The following is a 16,389-nucleotide window of genomic DNA, read 5'->3' on the forward strand; positions in this document are numbered from 1 at the left end:
GGGAAACAGGCGCAATTTGTACTGCCATCTTGCAGAAATGATAGTAGGGAAGGGCTTCCAAATAAAGTGGCCTGAGTAGTAAAAGGCCTGATCTGTTCTTTGTAAGGTGTTCTTGAACTTAGGGAGGTTTGGGTTTGTTTGTTTTTTTTTTTTTAACTGGGAAAGAACAGAATTAAAGGGAGGGGAAGTTAAAAAGTCACCTCCAAAGGGCAATAGTAGAAATTCAGGGATGTGGATAGGGTACCTCCAGAACTTAGCTTTCTGATGGCATTTTTAGGCTTGCATAAATCTGGGGGTTTTGTGCATCAAAATTAATTTCATGCAAAAAAGCAGGCTCGTCAAGGAAACAAACTGCATTTCTAAGGTCAGTGCTTCTATTTGGTTAAAAAAAAAAAAGACAATAATTAGAAAATGTCCTAGTAAATGCAGTTCCCTCTAAAAACTGCTTCCAGATATCTGGAATACCTATTTTGCCTTGCACATAGCTTTGTAACAAAGAGATCAGTTAAACCATGCTCTTGACAAGGCAGTTTGGCTTAAAAAGTGATTTGGGATCCTTCTGTAAGAAAGGCATGTTATGGATGCTGGCTCACATTCTCTACATGTTGTTATGTCCAGAAGATAAGGAAAATTTCCAGTTGCATTTGTTGCATTTTGCCTCTTCCAAAGAATTCACATTGCTCTCTTAGAACCAGAGAAAATATTCCCGTCTTACTTATTACTGAAGTCTTTGAGGCATGAAGGGAATGAACAGCTTTAAGCTACTGGATCTCAAAGAGTGTGCCCTACTGCCTCGGGATTTGGGGACCACCTCATCAGTCCTGGGCAGTGGAAAGGGAGGGGCGCAGAGATCTCCGAGCACATAACTGGCATTGTGCATGGCACTGCGGTGCCATGTGGATGTGCCAACACATCATGCAGGGCTGACCAGTTCAAGCTGGCTGGTGAGCAGGTATGTCCAAAGAGGTTCTGGACCTGGCCAGAGTGGTACAGGGCAAGGGGGCAGAACTGCTGTAGCTACGATCAAGCAATACTAGCACTGCCGTTTGATCTTGACAGCATTAATCTCGTTTGAATGAGGCTTTTCAGTAAGATACCTCTGCCACAGCCATTGCCACACCAGACAAAATGTGTCTGATTCAGGATTGGAACAGTGGGCAAGCTCAAACAGAGAGGGGTAACGGAACTGGTAATTCAAAGCTTCAGTGTTCAGCGTCTGCTGGGGCTTTAAAGGTACAAATACAACTTGTGCATGTGTGTGACTTTACAGCAGGTGCTTTCCCAGGTGGGTAATGCTGAACAAAAGTCTTGATAAATTTTTTAAGTGTCTTTCACTTTACATTCAATGAGAAGAGTGGAAAATATCTGTTAAGATCAATCTGCATAACTCTGCATATTTATTAATACTTTTTCTCTTTTTCTTAAAACTGAACTTAAATTTTAGAGTGTTCTGCCCAAAACATGATCCAGACAATAGGACCAATCACTATGGTGAGTTTCTTCAATGGCTTCATTGATTTCATTTGTTTTAAAAGTTTGCATCCTACAATCAATAACTCATGTGAACAAAATAAATATTACCCCACCTTTATATTGAGCAGTGGATTCCTGATCTTGCAGGAGTGGTTTGGTTGATATCCATGCGTACTACAATAATCAAGAAGGTTTTTTTAAGTAGAAAATGTTTATATTTGATCTTCCCTGAATCTCCCTCAAAACTGACTTAAAATACCATGGACCTGATCTTTCCTGGAATTACTCTGATTCTGTGCAGGCGGTAGGCCCAAGCAGCTTGTAAAATCTGTGTGAGATGGAGGAGCCACGCTAATGAGTGGTGCACAAGCTTGCACTTGGTTAGCAAAGAGAGGGCTGTTACAGGAGTGGTCACCTTCGGGTTTGTGATGGTAGCTATGTTAAAACCTTCACATTTCCACCTTCTGAATTCACTACAGTGGTTTTTTAAATACAGCCTTTCATTCTGAAGGATCCCAAAGAGTTTTTTAAGTGTAATAAAAGGGTTATATAACCCATTTAAGGATTGCTTTCTTTGCTACGGAAATGCAGCTTCATTTGCCAGTCCTGGTCCTTGCTGATTCAGAGGTAGTCAGGAATCTCACTGAATTAACCAAGCAAAGCTCCAACTTTGTTAACCTAACACATACAGTCCTGCTCAAAATAGAGTGGATCCTAGACTGGCCTCCACTTCAAAGTTAAGCTCAATTGAACTGTGAGCACTAATGCCAAGTGTGGTGTGATCTCTCTAAAAACTTTGGCTAATCTTCTTGACAAAGCCTGGCCCCACCCTGATGCCATTCAAGGGGTGGGTTAGGTGATTATCATTTAAACTTTTCCTCTTAGGGTCTGGGAGTTTCTTAGCCGGAAGAATTCTTACAGTCCATTTAACGCCTGATGTTGCTGTGGTTCACTAGCCAAATGCAGCTTCTTATTTCACTTCGGAGTTTTGCATTTTACTTATCCATAGTTCTGAGGCCAGATGTTCCCTTCCTTTATAGAATGAATTTATTTTCTGTGGTCTAATGGGTATCAGTCTGTCTAGGGTGCCAGGTGGTCTACTGCGAAAGTACTGGAGAGGGCCAGGATTTCTTTGTTTCTGGTATGAGATGAGATTAAAGCATTAGTTCCAGCCCTGTCCTCCTTCACAAGGAAGGTTTAAATCTTAAGAGGTTGAAGGTCTTAAGTGTCTTCAAGTGGTGCGTGTGCAATGTATGGCTTGTTCTTTAAGAGAGTTTTCCCCTAGAGGAGATCTTCAAAAGGCACTTAATCTGGAGGTCCTCTGTTTGTCAGGGGTGAATGGATTCTGCTGGCAGTGTCCGCCCTGCCTCCTGAATGAGCTTCTCCCATCTCTGTCAGGAGAGTAGCTGTGCCTCAGGAGGTGGAGAGCAGATGTGAGGGTTGACTAAAAGACCTAAGCCCAATGTCTTCTTCCTCTGAGCAGCTCTGAAATGTAGTGCAGTACTCAGAATAGCCTGGGTACCTGCAGGTGAGTTGGCTGAAGTAGAAGGTCCTCTCCGTCTCATGTCTAGTTCATCTGGGCAGGCAGGGGACACCTGTGCTGAGTGTATTTGCAGGGTGGGGAGTGAGACAGGCTGGGATGGAAGTGCTGTGACTCCACTGATGTGTGGAAGAACTCCGCAATTTGCGGGCCCAGGTTCTATGTTCTGTGGGATATAACACTGTCCCTTCGCCAAAATGATGCATGGAAAAACTCCGCAATCAAAATTGATTGTGAAGCAGGTATGTTTACTGTGATTTCAGCTCTATAGAGTTGGGTGCAGCGAGGGTCGGGTACCCTTAAGGAGGCTTGCACACCACGCCGTAGCTTTGGCCTCTTATTTAAAGCAGTAAAACGTACATATTCAAAGGATTGCTCAACCGCCTGGTACCTATGTATTAGGTTATCCCGCTCCTGATGTAAATTAGGTCTCCTCCCCTTTGCACATGCGCAGTCTTCTTACATGTTACAGGTCATACAACGTCACGCATCGCATGTCTCATTAACTCGGACTTATGCCTCCCCTGGGAGGAGAAAGTAATATTCAACAGTCTATTAAGCAGGCGCAGTTCGGGGAGGGCTAGTCATTATCTCTGGTATCTTTATGGCTCGGATCCCTTCAGGCCACATCCTCCCTCGTGGCTGTAGAGACAATAGTCTTCTCCTCTTTATCTTGTCCCAAACAATGAAGCGTCAAGTGATAAGACCCTCTGCCTAAGCCTTGCATTCTTCAAGTGACAAAGGGCGCTGGTGAGCAAGGGCGGGACATAACACTTTGTTTCCTCTGTTTACCTAGAGGCTTTGAGCAACTCAAGGGCGGGGCAGGCAAAAGCATTTTTAGCAAAGTTAACTAATATTCAAACCTGTGGATATTTTCGACTTTCCCAACTCACCGTGGTAGAGTCTTGACTTTCAGGATGCAGTGGTGAAGTAACCTAGCTGTTCCTCTGGGGCAGGCTGAGCCAGTGCTTGGCTCTGTGGGGGCTGATACCAAAGGGCTGCTTCTCCAAGCTTGTTTTCTCCTGTAGCTTGGAGAAAATGGGGTCAAGGAACATCCCCTTGCTCTTGGTCCAGTCAACAACATTACTGTGCTGAAGTGTCAGGGCTTTGCTGTGAGACTGGAAGGGGATAGGGTGCCCTGGGGGCCAAAAGGTCTCCTTGCAGCTCTGTGCAGCAGGGATGAGAGGGCAGTTTGGACTTGGAAACAGGCTCCAACCTCTGCTTAACTGGAAATGCTGGATGTGCCCAGAGAAAAGGCTGACAAATGTAGGAGAACGGAAAACACTGGGAAGCAGGAAGAGCTGGGCTGCTCCTTGGACTGTGTTCCTCTTGTTGTATAAGGCATCCCTAAAGCAAGCATCAGGAAGAACTGAGGCAACCCTACCATGGGTCAAAGATGTCATGCTGGACAGCAGAAATGCTTTGTGCCTACATCAGCATCTCCTGGACTGCTCGAAATTCGGCCATCCAGCTTTATTTTGGGTGAAGTGAGAGGCTATGGTCACCTTTCAGGCCATGAAAAATGCAAATGTATAGCACCGGTCCCCAAACCCCAGACTTATTTCAATAGCCTTCCTGTACCAACAGTAACTCCTCATTCCTCTTAACGGGATGATTTCTAACGGGAAAAACCGTACTGCCCAAAGGATGTAGGGTTGAACAGGCAGGAGACTGTAGTGGTGTAACCCAGAGAGCAGCTAAGCACCACACAGCTCACTACCCCCACCCAGTGGGATAGGAGAGAGAATTGGAAAAAAGAGGAAAAACTCGTGGGTTGAGATAAAAGCAGTTTAATAGGACATAAGAAGAAGAAAATAATAATAGAATAATTAGAATAAACAAAACAAGTGTTGAACTCCCCCCAGTCACTGGGCATGATGTCGTGTGGAATACCCCTTTGGCTCCTCTGGGTCAGCTGTCCTGGCTGTGTCCCCCCCCAGCTTGAACTCCCCCCAGTCACTGGGCATGATGTCGTGTGGAATACCCCTTTGGCTCCTCTGGGTCAGCTGTCCTGGCTGTGTCACCTCCCAGCTCCTTGTGCACTCCCAACCTCCACTGGCAGGGCAGTACAAGAAGCTAAGAAGTCCCCGACTTAGAATAAATGCTGTTCAGCAACAGCCGAACAATTTATCAATGTTATTCTCACCCTGAATCCAAAACAGCATTGTCCCGGCTACTAGGAGGAAGGTTAACTTTATTCCAGCTGAACCCAGAACAAGGGCGTACAACCCTGCTGCATTTAAAACTCTCAGGTTTTGGTGGGCGGTTGAACTCTTCTCTAGCATCCTCTGTTCCTGCCATGTCTTCCTTGCCAGAGTTGTCCTTCTCTGCTTGTGATGCTGTAGCTGTTTTCAGCAGTTGCCAGTTACGATGCTGGAGAGAGGCTGGTGCATGCTGATAGAAAGGGCAGCGGGAAAGCAGATAATTTTGCAGAGATCCCACACCATGTCACTAAAACCACTTTGTAGTGTAAATAATATTAAATTTAGAAGTCAGATTGCTACTGGAGGCTTTCTAGGGGGATCATTATATTGGTGGAAAAACTAATGCCATTTTTATGTCTTTGGGACACCTAAAATAATTCTTTATGTAGTCTTAGTTTTGAGGGTATATAAACATAAACAGGAATTGACTGAGAAAACACAGTCATCTTTCATTGATTTGCCTGATGTTTTTACCACGAAGAGGTGGTGCTGCTGCTGGGGAGATTAAGTTCACTCTGCTATGATCAAAAATCCAGTGTAAAAAACTGGGGTTTGCTTTGTAAGGTAAAGTGATATCCTAATGCTGCAACAATGTGCAGTTCTTCCCAGTGGTTCAGGCTTGTAATTTTTCTTACATGGAAATAACGTGAATTCCACTGAAATATCAGGTATTTGGGGAAGCTGAAACGTACCCTTGTGTTGCCAGCCAAAGCGCCTCACTTTCATAGCTGTTTGGGAAAAGAGAGTATTTGAGTGATGTGAAGTCATCAGTCTGAGGCTGACGTATTTGTTACTTTGTTGTTTCTTGATTCCTAGGTACAGCTAATAAGAGGAGAAGACATGCACTGAAATCTTCCACCATCACAAAACAAATGGTAATTCTGGATTTAAGTAGTTCTAAAACAGGAACCCACATCTGCTGCAGCAAAGGAGTTCTTTAATGAAGCATTTTGACAGTACGTTCGGAAAGAGACTTGCTCACAGAAGCAGTAACTTTGCAGCTGCTTTGGTTTGGTCTTGCCATTCTCTCAAAACAGATCTGTTTGCATTTGGAGCTGCTTCAGGCAGAGGCAGTGCTGCCCCCAGGTAATGTGGCGCAAATGCAATAGGAACCTCCAAACCAGGCTGACGTGGAGGCTGTGATCCTGAGGTGACCAGAAAGAGCTTCCCTTTGGGGGCTCTTTTTCTTTGGAAGTACTCCAGCCCTCAGATTTGCTTAAGACTTGACAGTTTCCATAAAAAAATGCTTTTGACGAGTCACTTGGCTTTTAAACTAACACTTCCAGGTTTGAAAGCCTGTGCTCATGGTAAACGTGGCAGATTTTCATTGCACATCAGGCAGTTCTCAGCTCTGCCAGTGAAGATGCCTTCCCAAGGGTTCAGGAGCTATCAAGCAGAGCATTCCTCTGGCTGCAGGGGCAGTTTTTTTAGAGGCTGCTGTTAGAAAACCTGTAAATACATCTTACGTTTTGAGGTGATTCTCTTGGCTGCACTAAAGAATGCACGGGAGCTCCCACTGACTCTTTGGGAGTCGGGATTTCTCCTCTCTAGGGAAATCAACATCCAGCTTTCCTTGGGAAAACTTCTGCCTTTCCCAGGTCTTGAGATTAAGGGGAGGTCACACTGAGGGGACGTGGGCGATCTTTGCAGCTTTTATGTAGTATTCTGCAAGGGTAGGTTGGTTGTCCCAAAAAATTTCTCACTGTAAATCCACTTACATTCCTGGCATTATAGCTGAGATTCATTTGACCTGTTACCCATGTTCATGTGCTGTTGCTGCTGCTGCTCTCCAGTGCTGTGATCTCAGAAATCAAGACAGACTCTGCCAGGTTGGACCAAATGATCCTTGAGGTCCTTTCCAAACTGGTATTCTATGATCCTGTGAAATAAGAAGCTGAGGAGCTCCAGGATTTATCACTGCGGGACAAATTGTTTACCGTTGTGTGAGCAATGCGTTCTCATGCTGGTGGAGTTTTGTGACAGAGCTTAGGAATGATTTGTAGTACCGTGGTATGACGTGGAACAGCAGAGAATGACTGTGTCCTGTCCAAAGGAAATGAAAAATACTTCCCCTTGTCTCTCAAATCCTTTCTAGTGTTACATCAGGTCTGGGGAACTACACATCATTTGCACTGGGAGTTAGCAATAGGCATTTGCTAACGTCTGTGCTATTTGCAAATGCAGTGATAGGGATAACGGGGAGGGTGGCGTCCCAAGTGCTGAGCTTTCCTTAAAGAATTTTTGCTTTGAAGCAGTTTTTACTTCCCTTTTTAAAAAGGGAATGTCTGGGGAGGGCTATCGTTAGCTCTACAGAGAAGCTGACTGTATTCGCAGAAATATGGGCTGCATTTTACCTTTCTGCTAATACAGAGGTAAGGTAATGAAAACAAAGCAGTAAATGTCAGTTTGATGTGAAAATACGTTGTTTTGATTTTCTTACAGAGCACAGAAGAGACGGCAGAAGAAAACGGTTTACAAATACTAAAAAGGAAAAACAACAGGCATAAAGGTGTGACTTGCTTTATAGAAGAACTAGGAGATGCTGTGATCTGTTGAAGTTCAGAGCTTGAAGATGGTTGATAGCAGCAGTGCTGGAAACGTATCTGTTATTCCCCGAGACGAGTGGCTCTCCAGACTCTGCCAAGGGAGCGGAAGTCTGACTGGCAGAGTGACTGCGCAGGTTTTAGTAATCATGCAGCAAGCCAGTCACTGCTTTGGCCAAGACTCGCCGTGTGGTGTGAGCTGGGGAATTCACCCAGGAACGCCCCTGCTCTGCTTGGCTGCTGAGTTCAGCGGTGTGTCTCCAGCAAACAAGGGTGCCGCTGCCTGCCCCACCCCTCCGTATCAATGCAGTTAAATTTAAAAGGAAATTAATCCTCCCTCACCTTGCACTGAGCCCCTCTTGAAGGAGAGGGGTGCAGTTCTGCCAGGGGGAGCTGTGGCATGGGCTGACAGAAGAGTGCTGCGAGGAGCGGGGCTGAGCAGTAACCCAGCAGAGAGAGAGGAGCTCTCCCTCAGCTGGGCAGGAATGGGGCTCGCAAACGCTGCCACAGTTACTGCTGCCACTACGTGCTTGTCCTACTACTCAAACCCTAGGTGTATGTACACAGGGTGCTTAACACAATATAGTATTTTACTGCATAAATATGGTGTCACAGCAGTGAAATCAACCACTGGACCCATCCTGCACTTCTGCAGTTTTCATGTGACTGTGAAGGTCCTGCTGCAATTGCATGTCAGGATTATGCTGTCACTTGGAAGTTTGGAAGGCATTAGTGGTGATTATTCACCTTCCCCTGTGCCCAGCGTAGGGGCATGGTCCTGTAACAGTAGGTGGCTGCCTGATGTCCTTTCTGAATTTTTACTGCCGCTATAAAAAGACAGGAAACCTAAAAAGAATCCTGGAGTACTAGGAGGGCATCTAGTATAAGTGAAATTAAGTTTATTTTCTCCTAAATGTCTCCAGTGAGAAGTAACATGTTTTTTAATGGAGGCTGGCAGACTGCAGTGAGCTGTCTGACAGCTCTTTCCTTTTAACAGCCCATGGAATTGATCTTACTGAAACCTGTCACTGACCTGCTCTCAGAGATGAAGAAAAAATAGGTAGTTATTTCCCTGGCAATCCAGATCTGACAAAGTAGGCATATAAAACTGGCTGTAAGAAATTAGTTTATTACCTGCCTCACTTGCAGTAACAGTAGCTCTGACTCTCTTGCCAGACTGATACTGATTCACTTCTTGCGCTATTCTCTATCCTTTATCCTGTCAGTCCATGATGTGGTCCTGAGGACTGGGAGGAAAAAAGGCACAACAAATCGCTTGCTTTCCTATACTGGGGTTATCAGGGGGCTTTAGGAATGGTGCATTTAGAGCTGTGGAGATATATTTGCTTTTGATGAACGCAGCCAAGTCTAGGGCTTAGGTAGTTCTACACCCAGTGCAATGCTTACATTTGCCCGAGCATGTTTTTGTTCCAGTGAAAAGGCTGCGTGGGCACCTGGAGTAGCCAGAGATTTGCATAAGTATTTGTTTTTGGAAGAGGGACTTCAGCCAAAGTTGTAGTTTCTGAAGCGAGCAAGTGAAGCCTGCTTTACAGATCACTTCTATGTGTTACTGTGTTTTAACAGTCCGAATAGACTTCCTTAGGAAATGCAAGCAAGCCGGACTTCTGGATGACATATTTGAAGAAATGCTGGACACGCTTCACCTGGCACAGGAAAAGCTGATGGATGACAACACTTCGGAAACAGGTACGGTGAGCCACATGGGCCTCTGCCCTCAGAGGAGAAACGCTGATCTGAATGCCACACGCTCGGCCCTGGGTCACCTTTCTGGGGATGCTGCTGTAATGACAAATAACTGGGTCTGTCTTATTTCTGCAGCTGCACAGCAGGTGGACAGTGGGTTATTTTTTGGTATACCTGTGTCAGAGGGGAAGAGCTGCCTTCTAGCTTTGAAGTTTTGAAGGCACCTTTTACCCGTTGGCATAAGCGTAGGTGAGTTCTGCCTGACCTCTTCTGCTGGGCACAGGAGTGAGAGGTCGTGAAGGGAACGGGAAGGTTTTATTTGGATCTTAAGTCTGTGGTGTTCTTATGGCTTCACAGAGGCACTATCTGCTAGTATCAGCACTTTCTTTTGAGGGAGAAATCCCTGAGCATGTACGTTTTAAGTCTTTGCATGATTAGTTAGAACTTTATTCTCAACTGTTAGCATGCGTTTGAGTGTTTCATCGGTTTAAGTACCAGCTTGTACTTGGAGGATTCTACTCTTAATGCTTCTTTGTCCACAACACAGTTAAAACTCAAAATTTTGAACCTTTTCTTCTATCATACCTTCGATAAAGAATGGTAATTTATGCAAAGTAACGGAAGCACAGGCATGGGAAGTGAAATGTCCCACCTGGCTGAATCTTCCTCATGAGCAGCTTGTGTGTAAAGCTGACAGCAGCTGCTAGAAACAGCAACAAAATCCAGGACACGTTAGGGGTTCAACGACTTCACCATTACACAGACCTCTTAGCAGTCACATGAACTCCGTAGGTGTTTTGTGTTATGTTTCAGTGGAAGCCCATAATTCTGGGCTGTTTTTTAACATCAGACAGTGATGTGTCACCTGATCTGTCAAGAGGAATTGGTATGGGCAGCCCTGCCGTTACAGGTAGTCCTGGCATGTTGGAATGAAATATGACTTAAGTCTATTGCTCATTTTTAAATGGACAGTTCACGTGGTGCAGACCCAAAAAGGGAATTACAGGTAGGTCCCCTTTCCTATTTTCTGGATGAAACTAAAAAAAAAAAAAAAGAATTGACAAATTCCTCCTTCTTTCTCAATATAGATTATATGGGAAGGAAGACATCTTAAAACCTCAAGCAGTCAGTATGACATAAAATAAGCAATTACTGTTTTGTGCTACTTCCAGTGTAGGGCTGGAGCATTCTGTAAACCTTTACTCTGTAACGTTAAATGAAATTCTCTCTTTTCCCAGAGTATGAAGAGACAGTGATGTCACTCTTTGACTGTGGACTGTTTGAAAATATACTGACAAATATTCATTCAGGTAAGCGAAGAGAGCTGTCACAGCAGCAGCAGTTGTTACAGTTTTTGGCATCGAGGTTGAGCATTTTGATAAAATGACCATTTAAAATGAAAATTCCAAGGAACTTTTTTCTCAGCATTATATAAACAATGGAGTAAAAGCCATTGCTACCGGAACCTTTAGAAATACAGTATGTCAGATCTGGCGGGCTGACCCGAAGGGGAAAGCACGTCACAGTTCCACAGCTTTAGAAGACTGAAGGGTCTCTGCCCTGAGGAACTTCTCTCTTGCAGGGTGCACTGGTGTCCTGTTTCTGCAGCTGACTTCCCTTCCCCGTCCGCAGCCTCCCTTCCGCAGCCCACCTGCGTTACATGGATGCTGGTCAGACCAGCTGTTGTATTTCAGCGAAGAGCATTAGGATCTGATGGCAGCTGTAATGTGCTTTGAAAAACAAGCTGAGAATGCTCAGAGTGAAATGCAAACGAGGGCAGGAGTGGTTGCTTGGGACCACTGGTGTGGAAAGAAACTCTGGGGCTTGGACTCTGGTCACAGCCATTGCAAGCAACACGGTTAAAACTTTTTCAGATAGATTGGCAAGTTCTCACTCCCGTTTCCCTCTCTAATAGCATCCTTGTTCCAGCTTCTGCTTTAATTAATCCCTGTGAAAAGGGAAATGGTGTTAATTAGCTAACGCTGAGGCTTGGTGCATGAAGGTGTTGTTTGCTAACGTTTGCTGTTTCCCCTTCACTTGACTGGAAAAGCCAAGCTCCTCTCCTCAGTCTCCCTGCATTTAAATTCCTCTTTTGGAAACAGGGTGCCTCATCTGAGGGCGTTAAAACATCTCTGCTCAAAACTCGTGTGACACAACCTTGGATCACACTTGCTTCTTTCACAGCTGCTTCAATTATTTCATCCTTCTCTAGCTTACAGGAGACATTCTTGATACTGGCACACACGTACACAGAACCGCGTGGTTCTCGTGTAAAAGTTGTCCCCTCTCCAGTTCCCCGCTACATGAGCAGCTCAGTTTTCCTGTGCCACAGAATCATCTTTTCTGATACCATGAGCCTACTTTTCATTTCAAGGTCAATAATGAAAACATGTCAAGGCTGGTTCAAAAACTGATGCAAGAGGAGCTCTTAAAATGAACCAGTGAGAAAAGAAGGAAAACAAGGGAAACTGTAGGGAGGGAAGGAAATCACCAGCTTTTTTATTTTTTCCCTTTGTTTTGGTTTTTTTCCTTTGGCCTAGTCTTCCAAGCTTTAGCTAGCAAGTCTCTGTGATGACATCATACAAAGTCTAGGACTAAATAAAGTAGGACTAATATAAACACTGCTGCTTCTTTGATCTTTCTCCTGGATCGTTCTGGGTCATCCCACTTGCTTTACCTTCAATCCATTTTCCATTTTACCTTTTTTTCACTTCTTGGATCATCATACAAAACCTGCTGTAAAGCCTTATGTGCCAGCACAGCAAGGTCACTCTGAACCGTAGCTGTTAACACTTTTGAAAATCCCTTTTCTGTAAAGGGATAAACAGTTCTTTTGCAGCATGCAGCTTTACTGCAAGCTTGGCTGCATTTAGAACTTTTTGTAGGGGACCTGCTATTGCCTCAACAGCAGTTTCAGATTTCCAGATTTGGGGTTCTTGTTCTCTCCTACACAGGGAAATGACTTCTTTCAGTTTTTCCTTCTGTTCTGTTGTCGTGTGTCCCACTGGGACAATACCTCAGTCAGATGTACAGCTTTCATCTTCTCTTTTTGCAAGTCAGCAGTCAGTCCAGGAGCTTTTGAGCTCCTTGGTCATGTTTGTTTCCAGGGGACCTGTAGCAGAGACTCCTCCAGGACTCCCGTTCTTGGCAGGCCCTGGCCTGTATTTCACCAGGACTCCTGTTCTTGACAGGCCCTGGCCACCCCGTGCCCAGGTCTGTGATGTCCAGAGGTAGAGCAGTGACTCTTTCACGGGCACCCCCTTGCCATGGGGAAGGAGCTTGCATGCCCTTGCGAGGTTGAGAGCTGTGCTGGTGCTGGCATGTGCCTCCGGTGGGGTCCCCCAAGCCAGACAGGTCTCAACTGAAGGGTCATACAAAGTGTGTCCACGGGCAGGATGGGCTCACTAGCCTTCGGGCAGCCATCCTAGGAGAAGGACAACTCTGACTCCAAACCCGGGCAGATGGAGCTCCTTTAGCCCTGTAAGGCTCCATCTCAGAGAAGGATACTCTAACCAAACCTACAACCCGAGGACTTCGCTGTCACTGTCCAAGCTCGCTAGGGCCTGGCAGATGAACCTCAGGTGTAAAGGGTGGAGCTAGTTCCGCACACGCTGCACCTCACCTAAAAAATCCACCGTGCAGACCCGAAGGGTGCACTCATCGCTTGCAGTGAGCGTGGGAAAAACCCTTCCCAGATCTTCGTTCGTGAAGCCAAGCCATGATGATGATGTAGCAGAGAATCCTGCAATTCAGTTGTGTAGATGTAGGCAGCGATAGTCCATTTTAGAACTGCTGTGCAGAACCTTCACTGAGAGCCCCTTAGCACTCGTCTTGGGGAGCAAGCGCAGCCATTCCAGGTCTGCATTCCTCAGGCCATTCCCTATTTTATAGAAATATGTATTCCTGCCACTTACGTCATCTCCTGCACAAGGTAGAAGGTTCCCAGCCTGTTACCTGCCTTCATACGGGAGCACTCCCGTAGGCCAGTCATTCCTGTCACTGATGTCTTTCTCTGGGCTATTTCTGTTTCTGCCATGGCCTTCTGGAAGGAGATATGGAGCTGTTTGGCTGTAGGTCACCCGTATGCTGAATACAGTAACACAGTCGTCATGTTTGCTCTTGGTTTTGTTTGTTTATGGTAATTAATTTATTAATTGGCATCTAAATATTCTAGAAGAGTTTCTTCTCCGGCTCCCACTTGTTACATGTCCTGCCTTTTTCTTCCAAGACGAGCCTGCTAGTTCTCTTAACCACACAGACCTGATAGCAAAAGGAAGGGCTGTGACGGCTGCCTGTGGCCAGCCGTGAAGATGACCATTTCCACTGCAGTCTTGTCACCTGTTGAGCTGACACTGTGGAGCAGTGGGCACAGGCTGTGGTGGGACAGTGATGGGATGTGCTGTCAAATACAGGTGACACCTGACCGCAAAGAGGCATTATCTACTCTTTTTAAGTAAGTCAAAGCTAGGGTGAGGCATCAAGTCTCTCTTTAGTGAACCACTACCCCAACTTCTCAGCAGGCACCACCATCCTTCTGGCTGCCTGGTCTCAACATCCACACTCAGCTGTGTGGGATGCTGTGTTAAAAAAGCCTGTGCACGTGGTCTTCCATGTGCACACACACACACAGAGCAGCAGTGACGGGCTTTCTGCACAAAGCAGAAGCGGGGGGGAGGCAGAAGGGCAAAAGCTTGCTGCCTTTTTTTTTTAAATCACAGTTAACAGATGGTTCAGGCTCTGTAATTCAGCATGAACAGGGGTAAACATCTGCAGGTACTTTCCCTACTCTCCCCATTACAAATGTGGAGATGTCCTTCCGTGTCTTGCCCCTGAAAATGAGATAAATGTATTCAGGATTTTGCTTCTCTGCCAGAATTAAGATTTTACATTCTCACACACTGTAAGGAAAACTTGTTCACTGACTTTGCTGCTCAGAGATCACTGACACATCTGTGTGTTTTGTGACTGAACAACCTAAGTGCGTGCTTCATTTAGAACTTGGAATTAACAATATAAGGTTATGGTAACACTTCTCATTTTAGCAAAGCCTGTGTCCACCCTCTCCCTGATTTCAATAATCTTTAACATTAGGAGCAAGGAAGCAGTAGAGGGAAGCAGTAATGCGGTCAGGCAGGGCCTTGCAAATAAGGTAAAGAAAGAGATCGTTAATCCTATCAGCATGCTGGCAGTAACGGTTCTGCCAGAAGCAGGAACATTAAGTGCTCTTGAGATGTGGTTTTTGAGCATCTAGTTGTTGAGTGCAGTTGTCTCTTTGTAAGTTTAATTTTGTTGTTGCTGGCTAAAATCTATCAATCATCATGTAAATTTGCTGTAAGTGTCTAGTTCTGAGATGTTGTCTTTCTTTAAAGATGTAAAATGCATCTTTACTGGAGGAATCCCCATAGCAATGGATTTGGAAAATGTTAAAAATGGAAAATGTCTCATATGCCAAGTAACGTTGGGTTGGTAACTTGTAATTTTTACATTTGCTCTGGCGATTTAAATTTAATGTAGCTAGCTCTGCGATTACTGCATATGGATGACAGAGTATGTAACTGTACTGCTTCGTGTGTCTTCAGACACTTTGGTACTTTAGCTAGCCTCCTCTCTACCACAGACCGTCCGTCTCTTCGTGAGCAGACCAAAGGGCGGGGTGACAGGCTAAAGGCTGTGTGTCAGAAAGGCAGAGGTTTTATCGTAGGTTAAAGGAAGCATTGTTAACTGTGCAGCGTTAATGCATCTATAACATGTATTTTAAATTACTAATGGTTAGTAATTGAATAAGAGCTTTTATCCCTTTCTTTTTCCTAATAGGAACAGAGGAAAAAATCCAGGAACTTCTAGAAAGCAGAAAAAGACTGGATAACAAGATTGAGCTACTGCAGGACTTGAAAGAAGTTGTCCTTCCTACCCTAGAGAACACTGCTAGTACATCTAGTACAGTGTCTGAATAACCCCCGCATCCGTCTATAACGATGTCAAATTTAGGATTTTCTATTGATAGAAACCATAGAGCACGTCTGGTTGGTGTCTAAGTAACTCCCCTCCTTCCAAGATAGGGACACAAGCACGAACTGGGTGTTTTCCTCATTTTTATACCTCACAGTTGCAGTAATTTTAAGTTGTCCCTTTTTTTAAATTTTACCATGGATCAATGAGATTTACACCAAATTTAGCTTTTTTTAAAGCTCAGAAAGACTTCTTATCTCAAAGACAAGGGAACGTCAGCTGCCACAGAACACCTGTTAAAGTCACTTTAACTGTGGGAGCCCTCTTCTGACTGTGTGCAGTAGCTGCTTCACTGTCAGCTTCTAGGCAGTGATGTTTTAAGGACAACATTGCTGCTCTGACTTTCCAAAGAAGAAAAATTAGCAGAACTTGCACATAAAGAAACCTTCTGAATTATAAACAGTTTGGTTTTTTAAATTAGATTCCTGACTGACTGCTTAATACGTAACTAGTTCTGCTGTAATGGCAGTGGTGAAGCAGTGTTTGCAGGCCAACCAGGAATGGTTGAGCATCGTACTCTACACATACACCACATACAATGTAAAGTGGATCAGTGGACTGTATCTTCCTTTCTCCATTAAGAAAGGCTACAACTTACGTGTTTTGTCTTTAAAAAAAACTGTTTGAATACAGAAAAGCATTGTTTACCTACAAAAAGGTAAGTTAATAAAATAAAATGTTTTTCAGAATGCTGTGTATTTCCTCGTGCTCACTAGCCCCACTGTTGCACAGGCACAGCAGAGGAGGGGGTCTGCTGTCACGCCATCATTTAAGTGCGCCTTGCCTCGCAGTAGCACTAGTGACTACATCAAACATGACTTGTCATGACAGACTGCATCACCCTCCTGTTAAAGCAGCTGTATTCACACTATGACTAAATGCATAACCTGAGCTAGTAACAGCTCTCAAAGCAGAA

General features: G+C 44.8%; 1 protein-coding gene across 1 annotated transcript in view; it reads left to right on the plus strand.

Moving 5' to 3' along the window:
• Positions 1-15,418, plus strand: part of PHF11 (PHD finger protein 11) — a 19,887-nt gene extending 4,469 nt beyond the window's left edge. Inside the window, exons 4-9 of the mRNA XM_010135178.1 lie at positions 1,445-1,491; positions 6,034-6,092; positions 7,660-7,726; positions 9,345-9,467; positions 10,703-10,774; positions 15,279-15,418. Of these exons, the coding sequence (XP_010133480.1) occupies positions 1,445-1,491; positions 6,034-6,092; positions 7,660-7,726; positions 9,345-9,467; positions 10,703-10,774; positions 15,279-15,418 (508 nt within the window). The remainder of the gene's footprint in view (positions 1-1,444; positions 1,492-6,033; positions 6,093-7,659; positions 7,727-9,344; positions 9,468-10,702; positions 10,775-15,278) is intronic.
• The last annotated feature ends 971 nt before the right edge of the window (positions 15,419-16,389 follow it).

Source organism: Buceros rhinoceros, unplaced genomic scaffold, assembly GCF_000710305.1.
Source record: "Buceros rhinoceros silvestris isolate BGI_N320 unplaced genomic scaffold, ASM71030v1 scaffold21234, whole genome shotgun sequence".
NCBI lineage: Eukaryota > Metazoa > Chordata > Aves > Bucerotiformes > Bucerotidae > Buceros > Buceros rhinoceros.